General features: G+C 40.3%; 1 protein-coding gene across 1 annotated transcript; it reads left to right on the plus strand.

Moving 5' to 3' along the window:
* Positions 1 to 192: 192 nt before the first annotated feature.
* LOC119165793 (uncharacterized) lies at positions 193 to 12,187 on the plus strand. The gene is made up of 4 exons (XM_075871640.1): positions 193 to 571; positions 2,132 to 2,349; positions 9,306 to 9,359; positions 11,963 to 12,187. Exons 2-4 carry the CDS (start codon positions 2,149 to 2,151, stop codon positions 12,059 to 12,061), a joined length of 354 nt encoding a protein of 117 aa, XP_075727755.1. The 5' UTR covers positions 193 to 571; positions 2,132 to 2,148; the 3' UTR covers positions 12,062 to 12,187.
* Positions 12,188 to 12,535: the final 348 nt, after the last annotated feature.

A 12,535-nucleotide genomic window follows, 5' to 3' on the forward strand; every position in this document is an offset into this window, starting at 1 on the left:
ACAGGAAACTATGCACACAAGTGTTATTAAAAATTCCTGAAATGCCCAAGAGAAAGTCTACTCGTACATAGCTCAATATGCACAATTACCAATATATCACTTCGGTTCAGCTAGCATTCATCGCATACACTTGGCTTTTGTCTGTGAGGTCAGAGCGTGAAAATATACATCGCTGTAATTGCAAGAAGCAGTCTACAAAATTTTAATGCATAGTTTTATGGAGGCAGCATTCATCAAACGCGATTGGTGCCTATCTTTGGGCTAATACCAAGAAAAGTATACCCTCAATAAATGTCAGACGAGGCTGACAGAATGATAACAGAGAGTCTTATTTCGGAGAACCAACAGCTAATATTCTTCTGTAGTCTCCCCCCTTTCTATGTTCCCCCGTCGCCACGTATTTGAATTGAAAGGAGCGTAAGACTTTAGGCACACAGTAACCAAGAGGCCCGGGGACCAACTCAACTTTGTGAGTAACGGTGACCGATAATCATGATGGACGGACACAAGCACTAGTTGTTGAGAAGACATCAGGTTTCCAAGAATAACAGCGTGTGCAGTCACCCCCTCGGTAAGTAGGCACCATTTGTGATCTTACATGTGGCCGCGATGAAGCACATTTACATAAGAAGCACTGGAGTTCCCGACAAGCGCCAACTCCTCACATTATAGAAAGACTGTATGGTACACTTCGGCTTCTGAAATGTGCATACTGATCGTCGACAGCAACATAGGAGGTGAAGTGCCACAAAGAGTTTAATAAAGTATGTTTCCTGTCATATGGTGGAAGAGGCGTTAAACTAACACAATCAAAACTTCTCTTTTTTTCTGCCTCTCTCACGTTCTTTATGTCTGTCCGTCCAACCGTCCGTCCATCTGTCCGTCCGTCTGTCTGTCTGTTTGTACGTCTGACCAGTTACGCGTGACAAGTTTAGGCTAAGGCGAGCATCGCCCGTCAAAACAGGACTTTTCTCTGGCCCGAGAGCACGGAAAGTATGTTACAGATGGCTATGCTATGCGGGGTTTCGCCTACGTTACACAATGCGATCGTGACAGTATACGACGGGGGTCATCCGGGTCCCTAAAATGCACCACATGTAATACGAATGATTACTTGTGACTATAAGTTGGTCACACCCGTGTGAACAAAATGATAGAGTAGGCTATGTACCGCGCTCAACGGATAGGTGACTCCATGTACCAGCTGTTGAACGGGAGGTGTTTCTAGTCCAGTCAATCAATTTGAAGTAAGCTGCTCGCAAGTTGACTTCGCCGAGAGAAATCAAAATGTAAATTTTGTTATGGCGAAATGCAATGGTCATAGCCGGCTTCAGACAGTCGTACGGGGTATCAAGGAATATGGACTAACCGTCGGGCTAGTGTTGTGAAACTTAGTGCACAAAAAGCTCACCTTCCTAGAACATGTAATGCATCAGTGAGGTCTTAGGCAAGATCCTCGAAAAACTGCAGCTGAAACTGCTCTTTCTCTGCTTGCCAGCACGCAAGCAGTTCACCTTTTTTTATCCTTTAGTTCAGTTATTGATGTTTTACGAAAACTAATACGTTGCATTGCTACACGCTTTACAGGCTGATGTGTGCCCATGTGAGTTGTGAGAGAGAAAACCTACGCATTGAAGATCTCTAGGTGATCTTGTGATGACTCAGCAGAGGCCGTTTTTTCTCTCCTATCGATTAGCAAATATAAACATAACCCTGTTTTTGTCTGGGACTTCAGTTTCTTTAGATATGCTGTCGGGGTTCGTCATGGAAACCGGATGTGTTACTTATAAGGTGCTTTGCATGTTCTCAAAGCACCTCATTTTGGAAGGCCCGCAAAAGAAAATATTGCGAAATTGTGGCTATTAGTCATCCGGACATAAAAAGAAAGTTGTATATGTTGCGAATAAACAGAGCACTGGCACTTTAAATATTACTGATTTTCACGGCTTCATTACAGTTCTATACAATACATTAGTAAAATCAAATAACCAAAAATGATCCTTGCAATTGTAAAAAAGAACTAATTTCTTGAACTATGTGAATCGGACAATGTATTGCGAATGTCACCCTTGTAAATTGTTATGTTATTGAAGACCACTCAATCTAATATTTATCTTTCTGGCAACTGCAGGTTGAGCAAATCTGGATATGGCTGCAGTTGATGCTTCATTGCTGTTCATTGCACTACTGGTGAGCTTTTGTACAGAAAGCATTGAAGCTGGCGGATGGACTGAAGTCATTCCAGCAAACACACATGAGCACCGCGCTCTAGCGGAATACGCCTACATGGCCAGAAGGGATCTGCCTGCTGAAGACGTTACTTTTCTTGTAACGCAAGCCAGATGGAAAGTATGTTCAAAAGGATGTTTTGTGCATTCAATACTGAAATTTCGATAATGGGCCAAACATACTTGAGAACAGATGAAGCAGTACTTAGCGTTGTATTAATTTTAGTTGCAATGGTTTCGAGCGGTAGACTGGTTTTCGTGAGGGTGTGTGAACAAGTGCCCTAATGTAGACCAAGCAACCTGTCGAAACCGTTGGAAACAAATTCGAGACAACCGCTAAGTTTTGTTTCGCTCTCTCTCTCTCTTTCTCTATCTCCTCTCTCTCTCTCTCTCTCTATATATATATATATATATATATATATATATATATATATGATGAGATAGAACAGACAATAAGAAAACCATGACAAGGAAAGTATAGGGAAAGTTATTAGACCCAATTGTAAGGTAAATGTCAAGAAAGAAAAGTGGGTGAAAAGATAACTTTCCATAAGCATGAACCGATCGGTTCCTGCCCACGGCAAGTTTGATTATTTCAATATCCCGGTATCATGTTCATGTTACTTTGGCCTCGCACCACGTGCGAATGACTACGTTATATTTTTTAAATATACGTCATCACATGCAAGTTTTATTCTGTTTAAACATCATGCAAGTAACGCTCTCCAATCGTGAGAGTATTCCCACTTCCTTCGAATAAAAATTAGCTGTTGGCGCTTGTTCATATCTCTTCTTGTGTTGCTACATTTGCGCCTCAGTCTTTCTGTAAAGCTAACACCGATGTTTTTTGTCATCATTGAACATCAGTAAACAATACAGTTATATAAAACATCCACCTGTTCAACTGTTGTTCATGCGTACAACGTTTGTACATATCGCTAGCATTAGTACGTAAAGTCTCACTAAAAAAATACACCAATGTCACCTTTAATTCGCATGTTTCGCATGACATCTTATCCCAAGGTACGCGCATTATGCCCAATTTTTCGTATGCAAAAGGCAAGGGGTGTGATATTGGTGGCTTTTTAACGCAAATATTTTTTAGGTTGAACTGGAAGAAAAGACCTGAAAAAGAAAACAAAAAGGGATTTGGTGGTAAATGTCGATCACTGAGCTGACAAATGTGATGAGGTTGACATACATACTGTCTGATTCAAGTCATATCGAGCGTTGTATTTTATGAGGCTTAGCGCCCCATCTTCAAGCTCCTAAGAACTTTACGAAGAAGGCCAGCAAGGCGTACATGTTGAGCATCAATGCAAGGAGAACAAGTGAACACATATTTCATGCAAGAGACATTCATTAGTTTCATGCTGCAGTATCATGTGGCTGCATGCTTGGCCATGTGTATACAGACATCTAAGTAAGCATGTTAAAATCAGTGGTACAAAGTAGTCTGTAGCAAAGCTGTGGTGTTCACTGTCTGTTCTTTTAAATAATTCATGGGTCAGTCAGCCAAAGCTTATCAATACCTACCAGCTGTCCCCCAGCAAACAACTAGCATATCCACCCTTCGTCTGTCCATTATCCACCCATCAAATGTCCACCATCCAACCATGACCTGCCCACCACTCTCATCGCCCACCATCGACCCATGGTCTGTCCATCATTTATACTATCCACCTACAATCTGTCCGTGACTATCCATCCAACATATGCCCACCATCAGTCCATCCAGTATAATAATCCACCATGCTGGTGAGTTCTAGGTATCAACATGCTCACCCTTGGGCAAATTTTCAAAAATGACAATTTCATGATCCAAGGGAAAGATAATATGTGCTTTATTTGAAGCAATAATTTGGAGTGATTTTTTTACAAATTTAAACGCAGGATTTACCCTTTTAACTACACTGTTCAGTATGTTCCACACATTATTCAATTACAAGTAGTATATAACCTTACAAAGGCAAAGAAGCCACAGATTGTTTTTTGAATAAGGAATACTTGCCATATCACATATTTATTTATTTATTTATTTATTTATTTTACCCTCAGGGCCAAATGGCATTACAGAGGGGGGTGGGTTATTTACAATAAAATATTGAATTTAACAAAAAAAGCAGTGAATACGGTTAAATCGTACAAATAAATTTGGAAGAGCACAATGTTTGTTAATATGCTGTATAATAATACATGTTAGGTAATACAACAACAAGCCTAAATATACAATGTTAGCTGTTGCAACAAAACACAAAAAAAAGAACTTATTACACAATGTTAGCTAAAGCATCACGGAACAAATTGTTATCAGTAATAGCAACAATGTCACCGGGAAGTCTGTTCCACTCCTTTGATGTGCGAGGCAAAAAAGAATTGAAAAAAGTTTTTGTGTTGCATGAAGGGATGCCTACTTTGTGATGGTGGTCAATGCGGTGGGAAATGTGCTGTGGGCGAAGTAGTAGTTGGGCATGCAAGATGGGATGATGGTAGATCTTGTGAAATAGAGTTAGACGGGAGACTTTTCTGCGAGATGCTAAGGAAGGAAGTGCAAGTGAAGTTTTCATGGTTGAAATGCTAGCGGTTCTGTTATAATTGGACAATATAAAACGAACGGAGTTATTCTGAACAAGTTCAAGGGAAGTTACCAGGTTATTATAGGTAGGGTCCCACACGGTTGTAGCATATTCTAGTTTAGAGCGTATTAGTGTTTTATAAAGTAGCAGTTTTAAACCATGTGGAGCGTTAAAAAAGTTACGTCGTAAATAGCCAAGCATGCGGTTAGCATTGATAATGATGTATTCAATATGAGTTGTCCAGTTGAGGTTAGTTGTTATGTGAACTCCAAGATACTTATAAGAGTTAACAGAATCCAAAGGAATGTTATTAAGATAGTAAATAGGTGAAGTAGTGCAACTTCTTGATACACGCATGATTTTACACTTTTTAATGTTTAGGTCCATTAGCCATTTATCACACCAGTTAGATATAGCGTTAAGGTCAGACTGCAATATATTAATGTCATTATCGGTAGTAATTTCTCGAAAAATAACACAGTCGTCAGCAAATAGATGAATTTTTGATGATACAACTGATGACAGGTCATTAATATAAATGAGAAACAACAAGGGACCTAAGACGGACCCTTGCGGAACGCCAGAATGAACTTCGCGAAATGGAGAATTATGACAGTTGGCAGTAACGAATTGTGATCTGTTAGTGAGAAAGCATTCAATCCACATTAGTAGGTTACCGTCAAGGTTTAGTTGGTGTAGTTTGTAAAGTAGAAGTCTATGGCAAACCTTGTCAAAAGCTTTTGAAAAATCTAAAAAAATACAGTCAGCATGGGATGATTTATCAAGGATCTGATGTAAGTGATGAGTGAATGATATTAGCTGTGTTTCACATGAATATGTTTTACGGAAGCCATGTTGTGCTGACGTGAAAAATGAATTTGATTCTAAAAAATTGACTATGTTTGTAAATATTATATGCTCGAGCATTTTACAACAAATACTGGTTAAAGAAATGGGACGATAATTATTCGAAGAGTGTTTATTACCAGATTTATGGAGTGGAACGACTTTTCCGATTTTCCATTGACTAGGAATAGTAGAAGTATCTAGTGACTGTTGAAAAATTTTAGTAACTATAATGGAACTATAAGCGCTAGTATTTTTTAAAAATTTTGTGTTAATACCATCATAACCAGGAGATGAATCGTTCTTAAGTGATTCAATGAGACGTACAACTCCAAGAGTTTCGATAATCACGGATGACATGGGTGAATAATTGTGCAAGGTTGCGCTAGGTAAATCATTATGGCTATCTACGGAGAAGTTTTGGATAAAAGAATCGTTGAGAACAGAAGCGCAAAGGGCTTCACTAATTTCGTTACCGGATGAATCGATCAAGGAAATATGATTGTCAGATAGGGGGTTAATAACTCGCCAGAATTTTTTTGCATTTGTTTGTAACATAGACGGCAGGACTTGAGTGAGGAAGTTGTCTTTAGCGGATTTTAGTGCAGATATGTAGATGGATGATGCAGATTTGTAGGCAGCCCAGCGTGGGTGGTTAGTGGGTAAACATCTTGCTGCACGATAAAAACGTTTCTTTCGGTTAGATAAGCGTTTGATGTACGCGTTGTACCATGGCGCACGTGCGTTAGTTGTGATAGTACGGCAAGGGATATACTTATTGGTTAGTTGTTCAACTTCATCTGCAAACATATCCCAGTTACACTGCACTGAACGGGTATCAAAACTGCTTAGAAATATGTCTAGAAAAGTTGCTAGTTCACTGTTTATCTTGTCAAAGTTGGCTTTTTTATAGTCCCGTATCTTTTTCTTTTTTTTATCTCTATTAGGACAGGGTGCATTAAATGAAAATGAAAGTAAAGAATGGTCACTGATACCTGGTGCGTAGGTTATAGCGGTAACAAAGTCTGGTCGGTTTGTTAGTATCAGATCAAGAATGCTAGCACTGTTAGTAGTTGCCCTAGTCGGTAAGGCCACTACTTGCGTCAGGGAAAACGTTGAACATAGGTTAATGAATTCATTTGGTTGCGGCGAAGACGGTAAAGAGTAGGGTGCGTATGCGTTCCACATTATACTAGGAAAGTTAAAATCTCCGAGGAGAAACAGGGGATGTGATGGAAATCGTGTGCAAACTATATTAATTGCGTCGTGAAGTTCATCGACAAATGTTGAAGGTGAAGAGGGAGAACGATAGCATACACCTAATATTATCTTATGGTGTCCAATGGTTACTATAGCCCAGACTAGCTCTAGTTCAGTGTTAATATGAATACAGGAAGAAGGAGTGTCTTTTGAGACTGCCAGAAGAACGCCGCCTCCCCTGCGCACTGTCCGATCACAACGGTACATGTGAAAATTGGTTGCGTCATCAAAGATTTCTTGATCGCGGACATGCGCATGGAGCCAAGTTTCAGTCAATGCAACTATTTTTGCGCTACATGTATCAATAGCTGATGATAAAGAATTATATTTATTTAGTACACTTCTAACGTTAGAAAAAATGACAGATACCTGAAGATTTGATTTGTGGTCACCTCCCCTCGCGCAACCCTATGTAGTCGTGTTCACAGAAGAAGAAGCTCTCGCATTATTGACATAATTGGTACGTTTTTTCACCTCTAGAACTTTGTCGCACTCGGGAAAATACATGTAACATTTGTTATTTAGTAGTAACTTGTTGTAACGCAGCTTAAGTGGTGAAGAACCGGCCTGAGCTTTCCCAAAGTCAATAAGTTTTTTACGTGCCTGCCTCGTTGCCACAGAGAAATCTTCGCTTACTGAAATATTCTTATCTTTTAGTTGATTGCGCAGTGACAGCACTTTCTCTTTCGTTTTGAAGTCAGTGAACTTGGCGACGATGGGGCGGCACTTAGTGGGTGAAGGGTTACCCAAACGGTGCACCCTTTGAAATGACTCGCTGGAAAAACTGTCAAGAATAGCAGAAATAGAATTCGTCAATTTCGCCTCGGTTTCTTGCCACGTTTCTCTAGAGTCTGGAACACCATGAAAGATTAAATTGTCCCTTCTGGACCTGTCCTCTAGCTCGGTTAGTCTAGATTGTACGTGGTTATTCTCGTCGGTTAGTTCTTCTACGGCTTTTTGCACACTTGCTAATTCTTCAGTCATAGTATCCAGTTTGATCGATTTTTCTTCCAATTCGTCAAGCCGCTTCCGGATACCAGTAATTTCAACGTGAATGTTTTTTTGTCCGGCTTTAATTGCTTTTACATCAATAGCAAGCTCAGACTGACACTGTGAGCTCTGTAACGAACGCGAGTGCACGTCTTTCAACATATGGAATAAGACATTCATTTGTTCGGCAGGGTTTTCGGGTAACTCATGAAATTCTTGTTGTGTTGTGGCACGGGTATTGGGTCCAGGGTTAGTCTCAATGTCGCCGGAACAAAGCAAGGTGTGAGCCATTGAAAAACATTCACACAGAGTCTCGCACAACACCCGTGGGCACGGGAACAGCAGTAGACAGCGGTTGTCAGATTTTTTAGCGTGTAGTAAAGGAGTACACACCTGCATGGTGAAGAAATAGCGGCTTAGAGCTGTGCAGAGACCACTGCTCTCGTGCCCACTGAAGGCGGTGTCCAGGTGTTGCTTCTTAAAACTGTCGGTGGCGATTGCTGCTGTCGTCGATGGGGCTGGTGGATACTCAAAGAGCACCCAAGGGGCGTCAGAGCTCGGCATGTGTTGATCGGCTACGCTGACGAGGTTCGTTGTCGGTAGCGGCGCACCTACATGCGCCAAGCCAGCAGAGCAAATTGATAACCACGGCAGGATGTTCGCAAAGAAGGCCTGCATGGTGAAGAAATAGCGGCTTAGAGCTGTGCAGAGACCACTGCTCTCGTGCCCACTGAAGGCGGTGTCCAGGTGTTGCTTCTTAAAACTGTCGGTGGCGATTGCTGCTGTCGTCGATGGGGCTGGTGGATACTCAAAGAGCACCCAAGGGGCGTCAGAGCTCGGCATGTGTTGATCGGCTACGCTGACGAGGTTCGTTGTCGGTAGCGGCGCACCTACATGCGCCAAGCCAGCAGAGCAAATTGATAACCACGGCAGGATGTTCGCAAAGAAGGCCTGCATGGTGAAGAAATAGCGGCTTAGAGCTGTGCAGAGACCACTGCTCTCGTGCCCACTCTACATATGGCCGTAGTAGTAATAGACTTTTATATCAACCCCATATTAAAAGCTGAGTATTTTGACCACTTGCGCAACCAGGCGACATTAGTCTTCCCCTTCGGCGCCGATCCACTCTAACCAAGTGGTGATTAAAGAGAAGGGCTGGATCGGTTAGCAGTTGGGCAGTAGAAAAAGGTATGTGACAGGTCATCATATGGAGAGGGTCACTTGGGATAGCAGGATTTAGATCTACACATATAAACATATGAGCGTATTTACACCAGTGTTATTTGTCATGATAATGGTTATAATAGGTAGAAGGGTATCCGCATCAGCCTATTTATATTTCCAGAACCAAGTGCTTTGATAGACATACTTCAGTGCTTAATTTAATGACTTTCTGTCACTCTAGGTTCAGCGGGAAACAATGTATAACATCGCATTCATTGTTTTCTTCCAAAATACGGTATGTTCCTATTTGACATAAGAAATGTGCATTTTTTCACTTGTCCGAGTTTACAATGTGGTGTTATTAATTATTACATTTGCTTTCTCTTTTTAGTTGTGTAAATATGTGTATTACTTATTACTTTGTGTTGTTAGTGTGTTTCTATAGGCATGTGATTATGCATGTATGTATATATATATATATATATATATATATATATATATATATATATATATATATATATATATATGCAGAAGAATAACTTCGGTTGCCGCAAGGTTATAAATATGAAAGTAGATGCGCTTTCACATAACAACTGTTTTTTGTGCCGACGTTTCGACAGGAACCCCGTCTTTTTCAAGGCATAATATTATGCCTTGAAGAAGACGGGGTTCCTGTCGAAACTTCACGTCGGCACAATAAACAGTTGTTATGTGAAAGCGCATCTACTTTCATATATATATATATATATATATATATATATATATATATATATATATATATATATATATATATATATATATATATATATATATATATAAGGGAGAGAAGTGTATACCTAAGGGCTCGTATTTCCGTGTTTTAACACAATATTAATGAGATATAACAGACAGTAATGCCAAGGAATGTACAGGGGAAGTTATTAGAACCAATGGAATGTAAATAATAAGAAAGAAGAAAGAAAAGTGGATGAAAAAATTACCAGCTGTTAGCAGGAAACGAACCTACGACCTTCGAATAACGCGTTCAATATATATATATATATATATATATATATATATATATATGTATATGCGTGCGTATAAATATATATGTTCTGTTATTCTGCTTTGTACTCTCATAGGAACCGACGAACAACCAATATAGGCTAATGGTCTAGCAAATTTGTAATAATTACTTATGTTAATAAAAGTGAGACTGGTTGATTGATTTCAGACATCCCCTTTTTCCGAAGCAAAGACGACACTAAATAAACGTAGTCATGTTCAGATTCCTAAATATTTTGATTGTCATTGTTTAACATGAAATCTACAATAAAAAACATTTTCTCGGCCTTCCTCTGGTATAAAAAACTATTTACACCCGAATTAAGGTATTTCCTTTGGCACTTTTTCGGAACTTGTGCAAGGGTTACGTTCTGTCAATTTTAATATAACATGTAGGGTTTACGTCACAAAACCACCATATGGGCTTACTATGAGTGAGGCCAAAGTGTAGGCCAAAAAGAATTGGCTACCTGCTGTTGTTCGTCGTGCGTTGACAAATGTTTTGTTTTACGTTTTGCTGACCATTCATTAGGCATCAATGCGTGCACCTAATAACTGTGACCTAATGTTGCCCTGGTTTTAAAGTAAATAACTTTATGACTGATGGAAATGGGTGACTTCAAATGGTTTTTTATTGTTTAATTAAAAGACGCAGGTGCAGATATTTTTGCAAAGAAATAACGAGGAAAGTGTTAAAGGGGAGCGCAAATGTTTGTTTATTTGCGCCAAATAGCCGCATCTGCCGCTTCTAAATGAACACGAACCGACCAGCCCAACAACGTGTAATTGCTCAATAATACTTTTAGGACACTAACGTCAATCAGACGCAATAGACGATGAAACACACAAAGTACATGGAATGATATTTTATAGTAAATATTATATGTGTCAGATAAAAAAAAATTCTATGGGCGAAGAAATAACTGCCCTTTCAAGGAGACCAAACCTTTTCATAGCGTTTCTGCTGCTTTACCGTTGAGCTCAAACGGTGGCCTCATCTTATCTGTTTCATCTGGTGCACTTGCATAGGTCGACGCTCAAGAGTGTGGGTGGGCAAGAGGAAGGGGCGGAGCCGCTTCTTTCTTCCACTTAAGAGGGGGATGCAAAGTCAGCTCCATACAGTAATTGTTGGCAGGGAGGGACGACTGGGAAGACTGGGAGCTTACTGAATTTTGAGAGGTTTTTTGATACGTGCTAATGTATATGCATCATTAAAATTGCAAATCACAAAAAGGTAGAAAAAGTGAAGCCAAATGATTGCGACGTGACTATTCCGAAAATCCTTACCCTTATCGGTTAGCACGTTACACGGTAAACTCACCATGATGGCCTACTAAAATGAATGCTGAAATCTTCATAGGTTTTATGGCCACGCCCATGACGATGTCTGTGGAGTATGCGTGCCTCTTAGAAATACGATTGATGCCACAATCAGTGCGCTCCTATCGAAGCAGCAACGACATCTGAAGGAGCAGAACATTAAGCAGATGTCTAAAACTGGAAGTAAACTGTTAATTTATTTTGACGAACATGACTGACACTTATTCTGAGCAGGCACGTATTTTGCGCAGATACTCTCATTGCCCAGCCCGGGAACTCTACGACGCGCTCCTAGTTCATTTTATCGGGCCATCGTGTTTCAGTGCATAAAACCTTACGAGGTTTATATTTATCCTCGCATTTGAACATTCTATATAGAGACTAGTTGGGCCGCATGCGCAGGGTGTTTCCCTTTTTGATGTTTTATAGCACAAAAAAGTTCACCAGTACTCTCTGTCCCTTGTTTTTTGTGCTTACCGATGGAAGTTTCGCAATCGCTTTGACCGCTCTCTGATTTTTTTCTTCTTTCCACAGATGGTTGAGAAATGTATCACCGTAGTAGCACTGCCTCCGATTAGCAGATTTCGACTGACAAGGAGGGTCACTAGATTTTGGTGCCGACCAGTGCCATAGCCGAAAATATTTTAATGCGAGAGGGGGCAACGTGAAGGGCATCACAGCAGCAGCCGAAACTCTTTCCGTATATAATACTTTCATTCGGCTATCTTGACATGTAATAAAGTAAAAGATTCAACCTGGTCCTCGTTCACTCAGTATGGTCACGTGCACGCCTCAGTGGTCTAGTAGTCAAGACTTTCAACTGCTGACCCGCAATGCACGTCGTTGATTAGAGGCTGTGGCGGCCACAAAATCTTCGCCTTTCACGTGACACCACACCAACAAAAAACGATTTGACCACGCAAATTGGTTGATAAACCCATGCGCTCCATCACAGAGTGATTGGTTGAATGCCTCTAATGAAAGAGTGGTGCTCCCCTCGACACAGCGCTGTGGCTAAAGGAAATATTGTACAAGCGTCGCACTTTGTCCATAATAATAAATGGGTAAAGACACAAACAATAACGTGAAAAACTCTTGCATAATTAA

Source organism: Rhipicephalus microplus, chromosome 8 (genome assembly GCF_043290135.1).
Source record: "Rhipicephalus microplus isolate Deutch F79 chromosome 8, USDA_Rmic, whole genome shotgun sequence".
In the NCBI taxonomy this organism is placed as follows: domain Eukaryota; kingdom Metazoa; phylum Arthropoda; class Arachnida; order Ixodida; family Ixodidae; genus Rhipicephalus; species Rhipicephalus microplus.